The sequence below is a fragment of the Babylonia areolata genome, chromosome 13 (assembly GCF_041734735.1).
Source record: "Babylonia areolata isolate BAREFJ2019XMU chromosome 13, ASM4173473v1, whole genome shotgun sequence".
NCBI classification, from domain to species: Eukaryota; Metazoa; Mollusca; class Gastropoda; order Neogastropoda; family Buccinidae; genus Babylonia; species Babylonia areolata.
The window spans coordinates 32,864,581-32,878,077 of NC_134888.1; the positions used below are offsets into that span (position 1 = coordinate 32,864,581).

At 42.0% G+C, this 13,497-nt stretch overlaps 2 protein-coding genes across 3 annotated transcripts in view; both read right to left on the minus strand.

Annotated features, from left to right (window-relative positions):
* The window catches only part of LOC143288743 (paired amphipathic helix protein Sin3a-like), a 20,108-nt gene extending 14,148 nt beyond the window's left edge, over nucleotides 1-5,960 (minus strand). The window contains exon 1 of the mRNA XM_076597369.1: nucleotides 5,882-5,960. Within this exon, the coding sequence (XP_076453484.1) occupies nucleotides 5,882-5,960 (79 nt within the window). The remainder of the gene's footprint in view (nucleotides 1-5,881) is intronic.
* The window catches only part of LOC143289217 (paired amphipathic helix protein Sin3a-like), a 26,757-nt gene continuing 16,474 nt past the window's right edge, over nucleotides 3,215-13,497 (minus strand). Inside the window, exons 5-10 of one of the 2 annotated variants that reach the window (XM_076598168.1) lie at nucleotides 13,101-13,219; nucleotides 12,051-12,184; nucleotides 11,156-11,253; nucleotides 10,547-10,663; nucleotides 9,867-9,948; nucleotides 3,215-9,392 (exon numbers count right to left, since the gene is read on the minus strand). In XM_076598168.1, coding sequence (XP_076454283.1) covers nucleotides 9,283-9,392; nucleotides 9,867-9,948; nucleotides 10,547-10,663; nucleotides 11,156-11,253; nucleotides 12,051-12,184; nucleotides 13,101-13,219 — 660 coding nt within the window. In that variant the 3' untranslated portion in view covers nucleotides 3,215-9,282. Of the gene's footprint in view, nucleotides 9,393-9,866; nucleotides 9,953-10,546; nucleotides 10,664-11,155; nucleotides 11,254-12,050; nucleotides 12,185-13,100; nucleotides 13,220-13,497 lie in introns of both variants that reach the window. The other variant, XM_076598170.1, reaches the window with a different exon arrangement.

Sequence of the window (13,497 nt, forward strand, 5' to 3'; positions counted from 1 at the left end):
CTTAACACTTTCGTTGGTTCATGATTTCTTTTTGTCACTGACCTAGGGAAACTAATTTTCGTTTCGCTTCTGTCTTTGCAGCTTTTTCTCGGAGAGACTACTTGTGTACAATAGACTGTCTTTTCGCCTTCTTGTTTAGCAGGTGGGACGTTCGCTGGACATTCTCCAGGAGAGTCACAAAATCAGAAATGTGATTTCCTATTGTACATACAGAACTTTTAACATTTCGGGCCTTTTGTAAGATAAACTAACAAGTTCTGTCTTCTCTACGAGGTGGTGGCTTCTATATTCTTGTCGCTATTATTGTAATAGGGGAAAACACCCCGTCCAAAGAGAGGCACTTGGACAGATGAAAGCCTCGAGCAATTTAGGCTGCGGTGACTTCCTTGGACTGTCAAACCAAGGAAATCGTACCTTGAGACCATGGATTCTGTTTCTCTTTGGTATGTGATAGCTATCAAGTTGAAATTGTACAGTACGCTGTATGCAATGTATGTCTTTCGCCTCAGGCCTCGGAGAACAAGCAATACGTTTTATTGTGCAAGGTGAAAGGGGGTAAACATCTTTTCATTCTGACAGGCCTTTTTCAGGCCGATATTGGTTTGATATTATAGTTGTATATCTTCAAAAAGGCCTGCTGTCTCTTGAAAGCATACTGATGTTGTCGAGCCTTGTATTTTTCTTCACTGGAGGCTTATTTGCTGCCATGAACAGTATTGTATAAAATATTAAATGTCTTGAGTGGAGGAGGAGGGATGTTCTGACTTTTATAGAAAAACCATGGATTTTTTTCTCTCTCTGTAATTGTATATTGACAGCAATTTCAGAAGTCAGTGTTTTGTCACGAGTATTTATTTGTGAACTTGAACACAACACTAGCCATTTCAAAAGCCGTTTGTCATGGAAATTTAATCCGTCTTTATGAACTTGAACAAACATTTTGTACATTTACAACTTTGAGAGTTGTTTTGCAGTTCCCGTCTGTTAAGTGGTATGTCGCTCAAATGTTCAGCATTCAGTCTAATTTAAGGCAGTGAGCATCCAACTATATCTTGGTAAGAAAATGGCACGTGAATGTGAAATATGGCGTTGTCAGCTGACACACCCGTTTTATCCTAAGGTTATTTGGATGTTTCATTTTGCATTACTTTTCTTTTGTGTGATGTCAACAATAACTGAATTACCCAAAGCAAAGTATTCATCAGTGACAAATATTCCAATCCAGTCTCACTTCCCAAATGACGTGGAATCCAGAGAGGCAAAAAAAAAGAGACAAAACAGACGAAAATATTTGTGAAGGTGTCACACAAGCCGATGGGAAGAATTAAGTGTCACTGGATCAGAAGATTCAGAGGGGTTACTTGTGATATTAATCCTCTCTCCCTCACACCCCCCGCCTCCACGTGGTTAACTGTCTTGACTCTATGACAGTACATGGAGAAAAAGCTCTATAAAGTGAAGAATAAAAAATAATTTTTTTTTCTTAAAACAGCCCCACAGACGTCTAGAGAATAAGACATGTAATGTATATAAACCATTTTGAAAAAATCTGCCAGTCAACACTGTAATTCAAACATTTTTGTTGTTGTTGTTATGTGTGTTAATCATTCAGTAATAATGACTATTTTTTATATGCTATGTTAGGATAAATTATGATTGAAATTTTTTGTTTACTTACAAATCAAGAATTGTGAATGATTTTTTTAAAATTAATTCTGCAGATATGTAAACCCAAGCTGTGATATTTTTGACACCAGGGAAAAAAGATGGATCATTTGCTTTTTTCTTTTCTTTCTTTTTTTTTTTTTTCAACAATGGTGAAAAAGTCTGATGGAAAAATGAGCTGTTGTCTGGAGAAATTTGCTCAAGTGTGTAAAGATCATGATGATCAGTTTTGAACTGTTTGCCGACATTCCACCATGGCCCAATAAAGTTGCAAAGTTCAGTCTGTGCTGCAGTGTTTGTTGTAGTTTGCAATTATATGACAGTATATGTAGTATGCTGTGTGTGTGAATCAATCTCTTCTCTTCCTCTCTCCTTCTCTGTATCAAGTTCCCAATATCTCTACTTCCCTGTGTAGAACTGTTTCCAGATTCCTTCTGTCTTATCGTGGCATCAAAGTGCCATCAGCATAGATGGGCCTTGGTGTCAGATTGCTGCCACTGACACACACACACAAGTAGACCCAGCACTTCTGCCACATCAACAGTCAGGAATGCATCATCCAAATCCATCACACGACTAGAGAGGGAGAGAGGGCTCGGCCTTTGATCCACATCATACTGTCAAATCAAATCAGATTATGGTGCTTTACAGCCTCACCGACCACTAAGGCCATTGCCAGGCTATCACCAAATTAGCATCTATTTAAAGTCAAGGGTGATAAATACAATGAAAACTAATCACTGCTTCAAGCTTTTCCCTCACATAAGTTTTAAATGCTTATTATTTTATAAAATAATTTTGATTTCACCTCTGCCGCTAATGGGTTCATACACTGTCTGCCTCCAGACTTTCGGACCTCCCTGCATTCATCGTTGAACCAGGGCGTTCTTGGCATACGAGGTTTGGAGGTGGATGTCAGTATTGCTGCTTTCGCACATTCTAAAACAATCCGAGTCAGTGTCTGTGGGATCTTCACTTTTTTTTCTTCTAACTAAACTCTAATTTTGCAACTCAAAATCTCACAGTTGGCTTTGTCACAGTTAACAGGACTAGCTGCATGCTTTCGGGAGGAGAAGAGTGCTTGTGGATACAAGAGACTTCACACCACTGAATTATTACCAGTTTTTCTCTGAACAAGCTTGGTGAATCGATTGCTACAGAAACTAACCGTAAAGCAGAACCGTTTCTTGCAGGAAAAGAGCTCACCAAGCATTCAAGGTATAAAAAATGGCATACAAAGAGTTTTGTCAAACATTGTTCTTTCTGATCGTAGGCAACATTTTTAACACAAACGTCAAATTTGGAAATACAGTTCTATTGTAAAGCGATGTGAACTTAAAATGGTTCCAGATGAGAGTGGCACACAGAATTATATTTTATAGGTACAAATACATCACTAAAAAAAACAAACTTATGTGTAGTTGCACGAAAACTTCCGCCATCTTTTTTGGGAGTGTGATATTATACATAACATTTGGAACACACAAGAAACATGTTCAAACAATAAATGAGAAAACGCACAAAATGTAAAATTTACTGAAGACTTTATTCTCAAATGGTGTTGTTTCTGATGACATCCTTAATTTCATTATTGTAAATGCTACACACAGCCATCTTGAACTTTGACTACCCAGACTGACTTGTAACGCCAACACCCCCCCACTACGAGGACAACACTCACAGTCACGCCAACCCACCAACACTGACCACCCTACCCCAAAAAACAAGCAGCAATGGTCAGTAACACTGACGTATGTCCCTTTAAAGTGTATTGCCTGACAACCGACCATCCTTACAAATTGTTAGAGCAGACATTTTATTGGTGTCAGAAATGGTATTCACTCCACTATTATTATTTTTCAAACCAGCAGTGAAGTTTTTCAGGGACATTATATTTGTCACGCTCTGTAGGAGAACGGACTAGAAACCCCCGCCCAACACAGCACTTACACCCCAACAACACAAACATAGACTATAACAGATTAAATGTAGATATATTTTTAATCAGCACATTAGTTATAAACAACCAATACACAGAGATAACCCTGAAGATCAAGCAAACCAACAACTGTAACACAGAAGAATACATCAATAAATCAATCAACAATGTACGCCAGAAAAATAACATCACTTTTCTCCAAGCGGAGGCAGATGGTGTCCCGAATAAAATAAACAAACTAATCCATTCTAAGGAAAAACAAAACTGCAGGAAACACAGACACAGACACTACGCTGATGACGATGAAGGCACTAAAGCAATGCACAAGGATGACGAGGATGATGAAGTGGGTGATGAAGACGACGAGAAAGGAACAGAACCAAAGTACGACGACGATGAATACGAGTAGGAGAGAAACGACGATGATGAAGTGACGTCGACAACGACGAAAAACAGTGAGTGACGACAACGAACAACAGTAAGTGACGACGAAGAAGACTAGGACAAACGTAGAACCTCTTGCGGGCTGACTCAGCCAGGTCAGCGGAAACAGGCGGTGGAAGAGAGTAGAAGGCGGTGACAACCAACAACGCCAAACCCAGGGAGGTCAAAGGCAGGTCAATGGGAGACAATGGATGCTCAGTGGAAGGGTAGGGAAGTCAGTGGCTGCCTCTTATCAGGCATGAGATTGGGAAATTGTGGTCGAGTCTGAAAGGTGGGGGCCTGGGGGCCGCAGAAGGCCCCAGTGGGGGATCCATACGGCAACGCCCCTGGTGGGGGTTTGGGGGCGAAGCGCCCTGAAGCCGAAGGTTTTTTTCAATTTCAAACCATGAAATCTGCACTTGCGGGCCACCAGTGCTGCTGAGGTATTCCAACCAACAGAAGACAAAAAAATCAGTCCAATTCTTCCTAAACTGAAGTGTTTTTGCTTCCAAACCTGTAAAGTCAGCCTTGGGGGCATGATTTTCAAAATTGTGTCTCATGTGCGAGTGTGTGTGTGGTTTCAATACAACTCTGTGTGTGTATGCGAGAAAGACAGACAGACAGATAGAGAATTGGGGTCGGGCTGGACATGGGAGAAAAGAGTTAAAGTTCATGTATGTGCACTGCTTTAAATACAACTCTGTGTGTTAAACTCTTTGTGTGAGTGAGTGAGTGAGTGAGTGTGTGTGTGTGTGTGGTTTCAATTCAACTGTGTGTAAACAAGAGAGGGAGGGAGGCAGACAGAAAGAGAGGGGAGATGGTAGGAGGCAAGTATGCAAGTTGTATTTGTGCATGTGTATGCACTGCTTTCAAATTCAATAGATCTCTGTGCGTGTGTGTGTGTTTTTTTCAATACAACTCTGTGTGTATATGCAAGAGAGACAAACAGAAAGAGGGAGAGAGGGACAAAGAGACAGAGAGGGGGGGGGAGGTGGGAGGAAAAAGTGCAAGTTTGTATGTGTGCATGTGTACATTGCTTTAATTCTGTTTTCAATCTCCTTGTGTGTGTGCGTGTGCTTGAAAGAGTGTGCGTGCGTGCATGTGCGTATTATTAAGCTCTGTGTGATTGTGTGAGTGCTCATAATATTATGTGTGCACATGTGCAAGTGTGAAGGAGAGAGATAAAATAAAAAATAGAGTATGTGTATATATGAATTCATTCATGTGGGTTTTTTCAAAGTGTGTGTGTGTGTGTGTGCGCACGCACCCAGACCCAGTTCCACTAATTATTCACTCCTTTATCGATCTCTGCTGCAAAAATCGTCTGATCCTTTGTGAGTTTTCTCATTTTGTCAGCGACTGACGACGGATCGACGAAATCAGGTATCTTTGCAAGTCGTGAAGCCCGCGAGCAAGTTTTGTAATCCCGACCGAATACAGATAAGCTGAATGATGACAGAGGAGCAACGGAACACTTATTCTCAATTGGTTCGCTTGTCCAAACATGGGGTATTTTAGCAAACGCTGTGGGTTGTCTTGTCGATCGGTCGGACAACGTTCGTGCAACCTTCGTGGGTCGGGAAAAAACCTCACCACCACCCCCACCCCCGATTTTCTCAACGGATTTACGCGAATGTAAAAAATTTACGCGAATCTAAAAAATGGCCTCTGGAGCCAATTTTCGGTCGGAAATCCGACTACCGTCGGAAAAATCTCATGCCTGACAGAGGTGGGAGGCATGGCAGGGCTAGGGGTGAGAGTGTGTCTGCCAGCTGTGTGTGCAAAATGGAAACCGTGTAGGGTGGGCACAGACCACAAACAACACCAATATTAGGACTCTATCAAAACACTTACCGTCTTCATCATCACTCAGTTCTCCACTGGGGTAGAAAAGGAAATCGCGGATCTGGTGGTAGACCAACTGCTTGATCATCTTGTCCTCCTCATGGCAGACCTGCCTAGGCCCCCAAATACCTCTCAGTAGTATAAGCCCAGTTTTCTGTAGTTTTATGGTACTAACCAAGACATGGTTTAGGGCTAATTATCAAACACAAGTGAAGCTTTCGGTAATCACATGCAGAGATACCAATCTCCAAAGACAAAAAGGAGCATGTGACAAAATCAACACAAAATGACAGACTGACAGTAACCATCATTAAATTTTATTTTATTCATGACACAGCTTTCCTTTCCTCTCTCTCTTAGTTTTTATCTGTTCGAAGAGATTCCAAAATTGTGAACTTTACTGAAACATGTGAGATCTTGGGGACTGCATTAGGAGAGCAAAGCTGGTTATGTGTTATATACATAGAGAGAGAGAGAGAGAGAGAGAGAGAGAGAGAGAGCACGTGTGTGTGTGTGTGTGTGTGTGTTCAATTCAACCCTGTGTGTGTGGTGAAAGAGGGGCGAGGATAGGAAGAAAGTGTGTGTGTGTGTCTGATAGAGAGACAGAGATAGTATATGCTTTGTATTTTGTTTTCAATGCAGCTCTGTGTGTGTGTGTGTGTGTGTGTGTGCGTGCGTGTGTTTGAGAGAGTGAGAGAGTGAGTGTGCATGTGTTTTCAATTCAGCCCGTGTGTGTGTGTGTGTGTGTGGTGAAAGAGTGACGAGGATGGGGAGAAAGTGTGTGTGTATGTCTGAGAGAGAGAGAGAGAGAGAGAGAGAGAGAGAGAGAGTTTATATGCTTGTTTTCAATGTGACTGTGACTCGGTGTGTGTGTGTTTAAGAAAGAGAAAGAGCGTGTGTGTTTGAGAAAGAGTGTGTATGTTTGAGAAAGAGTGTGTGTGTTTGAGAAAGTGTGTGTGTGTTTGAGAAAGAGTGTGTGTGTATGCGTGTGTGTGTTTTCAATTCAGCTCTGTGTGTGTGTGTGTGCGTGCTTGAAAGAGAGTGTGTGTGTGTGTGTGTGTGTGTGTGTGTGTGTGTAATTCAGCTCTGTGTGTGTGTGTGTGTGTGTTTGAGAGAGAGAGAGAGAGAGAGAGAGAGAGAGAGAGAGTCTGTGTATACGTTTGTGTGTTTTCAATTCAGCTGTGTGTGTGTGTATGTATGTGAGAGAGAGAGAGAGAGAGAGAGAGAGAGAGAGACAGAGAGAGAGAGAGGATGTGTATGTGTGTATGCGTCTGTGTGTGTGTTTTCAATTCAGCTATGTGTGCGTGTGTGTTCAATTCAACCCTCTGTGTGTGGTGAAAGAGGGGCGAGGATGTGGAGAAAGTGTGTGTGTATGCCTGAGAGAAACAGAAGCAGAGACAAGGGTTTATATACTATGTGTTTTGTTTTCGGTGCAGCTCTGTGTGTGTGTGTGTGTGTGTGTGTGTTTGTTTGAGAGAGAGAGAGAGTGTGTGTGTGTATGGGTGTGTTTTCAATTCAGCTGTGTGTGTGTGTCTGTGTGTGTGCACGTGCGCGTGAGTACGAGTCATAATGTGTGTTTAAGTGCATGTGTAAGCACGTGTATTCTTTTCAATACAACTCTGTGTGTGTGCGAGCGCATGTGTGTGTATGTGCGCACGCATGCGCGTGTGTGTGTACATGTGAGAGAGTGAGTGTGTGTGTGTACATATGTAAGTGTTTCCAATTCAGCTCCAGGAAGAGAGAGAGTGAAATGTATCGGGCCATCCAAATTTGAGGCAGAGGTCGCAAGTGCATTTGAAAAAAAACAACTATTTCATGCCTGCAATGGGAAAATGAATATCTAGATCCAGATCTAAATATCACTGCAGCCGTGTCAGTGCATTGCCTTATCATCAGCTGATTAAGTCTGGCTTAAAGCTGTTTGCAACAAAGTTTGTATTATGTTGCACTGTGGTGCTACAAAGTAATTGTTGCTAAATGTGTGACTTGACAGATGGAGACGAGATCCAGCACACAGTTGTGTGTATGTGCGTGCGTGTATTATGTGCTGTATATGTGCGTGGGGGTATTGTTTTAAATGTAGGCCTCTGTGTGTGTGTGTGTGTGTGTATGCGCGTGCGTAGGCGCGTTTATGTGTGTGTGTGTGTATGTGTGCATGCACGCGTGTATACATATGTGTGCGCGCGTCTGTGTAGTGTATGTAAGCATGGTGTATTGTGTTTGCACATCTCCCAGTGTGTTTGTCTGTGTGTCGATCTGTGTATGCATGGTGAGTGTGTGTGTGTGTGTGTTTGCGCGTTTATGTGTGTAGGCGCGTTTATGTGTGTGTGCGTGCGTGTGTGTGTGTGTGCGTGCGCATGCGCACGTGTATATATGTGTGCGCGCGCGCATTTGTGTTGTGTATGTAAGCATGGTAAAATGTGTTTGCACATCTCCCAGTGTGCGTTTGTGTGTCGATCTGTGTATGCGTGGTATGTGTGTGTGTGTGTGTGTGTGTGTACGCGCGCGTGTATGTGTATGTGCGCGTGCGTCTGTGTATGTAAGCATGGTAAAAACTGTGTTTGCACATCTCCCGGTGTGTGTTTGTGTGTCGATCTGCGTATGTGTGGTGTGTCTGTGTGTATGCGCGTGCGTGTGTGCGTAAGCGCGTCTGTGTGTGTGTGTGTGTGTGTACGCGCGCATATATGTGTATGTGTGCACGTCTGTGTTGTGTATGTAAGCATGGTAAAATGTGTTTGCACATCTCCCAGTGTGCGTTTGTGTGTCGATCTGTGTATGCGTGGTATGTGTGTGTGTGTGTGTGTGTGTGTACGCGCGCGTGTATGTGTATGTGCGCGTGCGTCTGTGTATGTAAGCATGGTAAAAACTGTGTTTGCACATCTCCCGGTGTGTGTTTGTGTGTCGATCTGCGTATGTGTGGTGTGTCTGTGTGTATGCGCGTGCGTGTGTGCGTAAGCGCGTCTGTGTGTGTGTGTGTGTGTGTGTACGCGCGCATATATGTGTATGTGTGCACGTCTGTGTTGTGTATGTAAGCATGGCAAAATGTGTTTGCACATCTCCCAGTTACATTTGTCTGTGTGTAGATCTGCGTATGCGTAGTGTGTGTGTGTGTGTGTGTGCGCGATCGCGAAATGTACCGACATCCAGCTGACAGGCCGCACTGGCGTTTGGTAAAGCTGGTAAAGCAGATCCACGTATCTCCAGTGAAGTGAGCCAAACTGACAAACGGCTGACGAAATCTCAGCAAAACGGGGTGGTGTGGGGTATGGGGGGTATGGGGGAGCGTTGAAGTCAAATGCTATGAAAGTTCATCTTCAGTGACGAAGTCTTCAGAGACAACTGTGTGTGGTGCTTCTTAGCATTTGCTCTGTGTGTGTGTGTGTGTGTGTGTGCACGCACGCGAGTGTGTTTCAGGTTTCGCGGTCGGCAACATCACAAAATCCTATTTTTTCTTTACTCAGCCGTAGTGCCGTCATCAGGGGGCTTGTAGTTGGGGGGGCTTGAATCGTACTGGGCAGATCTGCACATGGGAACAAAGTACAACCACTGTCAATGCTCTGAAACAAGAAAATTGTTTATGAATGTAAGTCCCTTTTTTTTTTCTTTTTTTTTTAAACATCATTTTAACTGATAAAAACAATGCTAATCTAAACTTTGGACAACTGGAATACTTCAGGATACTGCAGTCCTGGACCCTATACTCCCCCAACAAGAGGGGCCCACAATCAGGCTCCTTCAAGGGAAAACGAGTCTACCTTCATAGGTGGGAAAAGAGGTTGGGGTGGCAGGGAGGGAGGGTAGCCATGGGTGGGAGTGGCTGTCTGAGGACAAGGACAACCCACATGCCTGATACACAATAAATCAAACCCTTTTCTCTTTTAAGTCTCAATCAAATGCAACGTCAGCCACAAAACATGGCCACACAGACTAATCATGCTGGCTACAGCCTTCAATATGATGATAAAACACAAACACACAAGTGTAGGTCACTTACTGGAGGAGCGTTTCATGTGATGGTTGACAACGGATGCGGCGTCCTCCAACACCGTCTTGTCGTCGTACTTCTCCTTGTCCCCCTGGCTAGAAATGAGTTTTCACTGTTCTCATGGATTCAAACCCTATCTCACTCAGTATCTATCAAGCTGATCACACACAGCAAACCTTTATAAAGACTTTGAAATTTCTTGAAGGTAAGTCTTTGTTCAGATGGAGTCTTTACAGATAGAGGTATACTCTCATCCTCTGGAGAGAGTGAAAGAGAAGTAAAGACATGTGTTTACATCATTTTATCTAGCAACAGCTTTCAGATCAAGGGCGGCTTCTGTGCTGATTTGAACTTGTGCTCAGCAAGAATTGAAAAGCCATGGTGCAGCACAGGAGCTAACCCCTACAAAATAAGAGTGAAAAAAACTACAGCAAAAAACAACAGAAAAAGACAGGAAAGAAAATTCAACGAAATATCATTACGCTCAAAATGAGGACAATACCAAATCTTACATGAAATGGAAGAAATATCAATATCCTACTTGCAATATCAATGTCTTACACAAAATAAAGTAAACACCAATATTTTACTTGAAATAGTATTATCATACACAAAATGAATAAAGACCACGATTAAAGAAATACTTCTAGTTTATTCAATGCAAAGTGAAACGTAAAAACCGTACAGACCTCAAAGCATTCATCCTCACAGCGGTAAATGTGCTCCTCAGACTTGGACTTCCGTGAAGTGACAAATGTCGAGTCCTCAGACCCGGTGGGAATGGACCCCCATGTGTCGTTCAACACCTGAAACAAAAACATACATGAAACTGCTTACTGATAATGATTAAAATATGTAGTATAATAGTTGTGTCTGACCATTAGAACAGCAGAGGAGGCAACTGCTATCCTATCTGGGCTTGAAATTGATTGTAGTGGGGAGTGTCTTGCCCATGTTACATCCAAACTCTCAGCCGACCGGGTTTTTAGACATATGCAGTACACATGTCTTACATGTTGTATTGTGAGCACTCATCCAAAACACTATTCACAGTGAGAGGACTGCAAAGGAAACACTTGTACATTCACAGAAGTATAATTGAGACAGAAGCATTTCCCGGACAGAACTATATGATCGTTTTTCTGCAGTTTACTTCTGTGTGAAATTGAAATACATCGAAATCTGTAGTTTATTTTTCATTCTGATTTCTTATCTTATATTTTCCTTCTGTTGTCAGCACCACACAGTAGATGTCAAGAAGAGAGCACATACAATCTTATATCATGTTTGATATTTACCTCATGACAGAGCTGTGTTCGCCCACTGCACTTTGGCTGAGGATATGTGGATGGAAGGGCACGACAGCTGGCTACGTATCGTCTGCACGACTGGTAATCTGAAACACATTTACAAGAATCTTTCAACTAATGAACATCTCTTCCATATCCTATCAACGAGGTGACAAAGACAAGGGGGATGATATGGACATGTTTGCAGTATTCTCTTCTTTTCATTCTCTCTCTCTCTTAAACGCTTTTTTTACACTATCCCCACTTCATTCTATCAAGCAATCCCAAAGGTGCTTTCGCAGTCCAAGCCCTTTGCCAAAACACTTTTCATGGTCAGTGGCATTGTAATCATGTAAGCTAATGTAAAAACCAATCAACAGATTTATTTCATCTCACAAAACATTTTTCTTCTTTTATTTACTTTTTTTCTTCTTTTTTTTTGCTGTCCCATCATCTGATCATCTGCATCATTTCACGCTGCTAATTCAAATTCCCCTATACACAGCCACACTTCAATTCTTCTGGCAGAGCTTTTTTTTTTTGTCTTCTTCTTCTTTTTTTTTTTTTAAGTACAATTCTTCCAAAATCAAAGCGCACAATTCTTCCAAAATCAAAGCGGCACATTCAAAACTTCTGGTCACCTTTTGTCACTCTCTCTGCTTCTACCTATCTGTGTGTCTGAGTACTCATGTATTCATATGCATCAGTCAAACTCCCTGAAAAATCGCCTCCAAACAAAGACCTATTTTTCATGACTTTTCAAGATCTTTCTAAAAAAACAACAACCCCAAAAAAACAAAAACAAAAAAACTAGCAAAGTCCTGTGACACACACATACTCCATCAATGTCCAAACCTACTTCACAGCACACAAACAACACACGTTTCCCCCAAAACATCCATACCGATGTCCATGTTGTAGTCATCCCTGACACTGCTCTCTTTCTTGGCCACCTGAGGCAGGGACTCGTCGAGTGTGGCCGAGCAGTCCTTGTGACCCAGGAACTCCTTGAACCACTGGTACAGCTCCCCGTGTTTCCTGACATCACAGATGGCGTCAGTGCCATTACAGAACAGAGGCAATGTTGCTGTGTCCACATCTTGTTCAAATTCTCACCCCCACCCAACCCCCCCGCAACCTAAAGTGGCCCCTCAGTGGTCGACTGGGCTATAAGAAACATGATTTGCCCCACAACCCTCCCCCCCCACCCTCCCCCTCCTCAACCTCCTGTGTTGGTTCGAACCATCTCCATACAACAGAAAGTGAACATCAAATAAATTTTCTTTCTTTACTTCTTTTACAACACCACCACCACCAAAAAAAAAAGAAAAAAAAAAAGAAGAAAGAAAGAACAAAAGGAAAGCAGAACGAAAACAAAAGCATCTAACCTACCCTATGGGCAAAAATAATGTAACAAAAGCTAACACAGGGAAAACTGATGTGCCTGATTTAAGTAGGAAAGACTCTACTGGTTTCCTTTGAAGAATCTGTCCAGCAGATGGGTCGTTTAAAACAAGACACCAAGTCAGCAACCACAGCATACCCAACGTCCGCTTGATCCCAGAGTACACGCTTGCAACACACATCTTACAACACCCTAGTCTAACCAACCACGATAAACCCAGGCAACCAAACCTTCATAACTGTATCAACAATATGACAACAACAACAATGCCGATGACAGTACAATAAATCAAGAGTTATTCAGGAGTTAAAATACAGAACAAGACCATGCAAAGGACAACAACAGTATATACTGTAAAGCAAATGCTATACATGCCTCTTCATACACAATGTATTTATCTGTTATAGAGGACACATGCACATGAACTTTTTTTTTTTTTTTTTCAATGGATCATCTGATTGAACAGTGTTAAACAGATACTTGTACTCAGACTCTCTTCTTCTTTTGTCAATCTTTATTTTACAGGCAATATTCATGTGATGTACTTACCCCAGAAATGGATTGACCATTGTGATAAGCTCACCGCTTGAAATAATCTCTGAATTAAACAAATCTAGGCAGCGCAAAAAATTGTTGTAAACTTCAATGGACCCGAGAGCATTCCGCACCTGCAATTAAAAGAAAAACAGAAGAGTAATAAGCTTCTTTTTATCGCAGAATACTCCCGACCTACAAAAAGAAACCAACAACAAATAAATACATAACTATGTATGTTGTGTGCGATAGAAAAAGAATACAGACAGCATACCACACTTGATGCATCTTCCTTGGTAAAAAAAACTAAAATGACAACTAAAAAAACCTGGTGTGTCCAAAAACCAAATATATTCAAATAAACAGACTAAATCATAACAACACAAAAAATAGTGAAAGCAATGACAGTGAA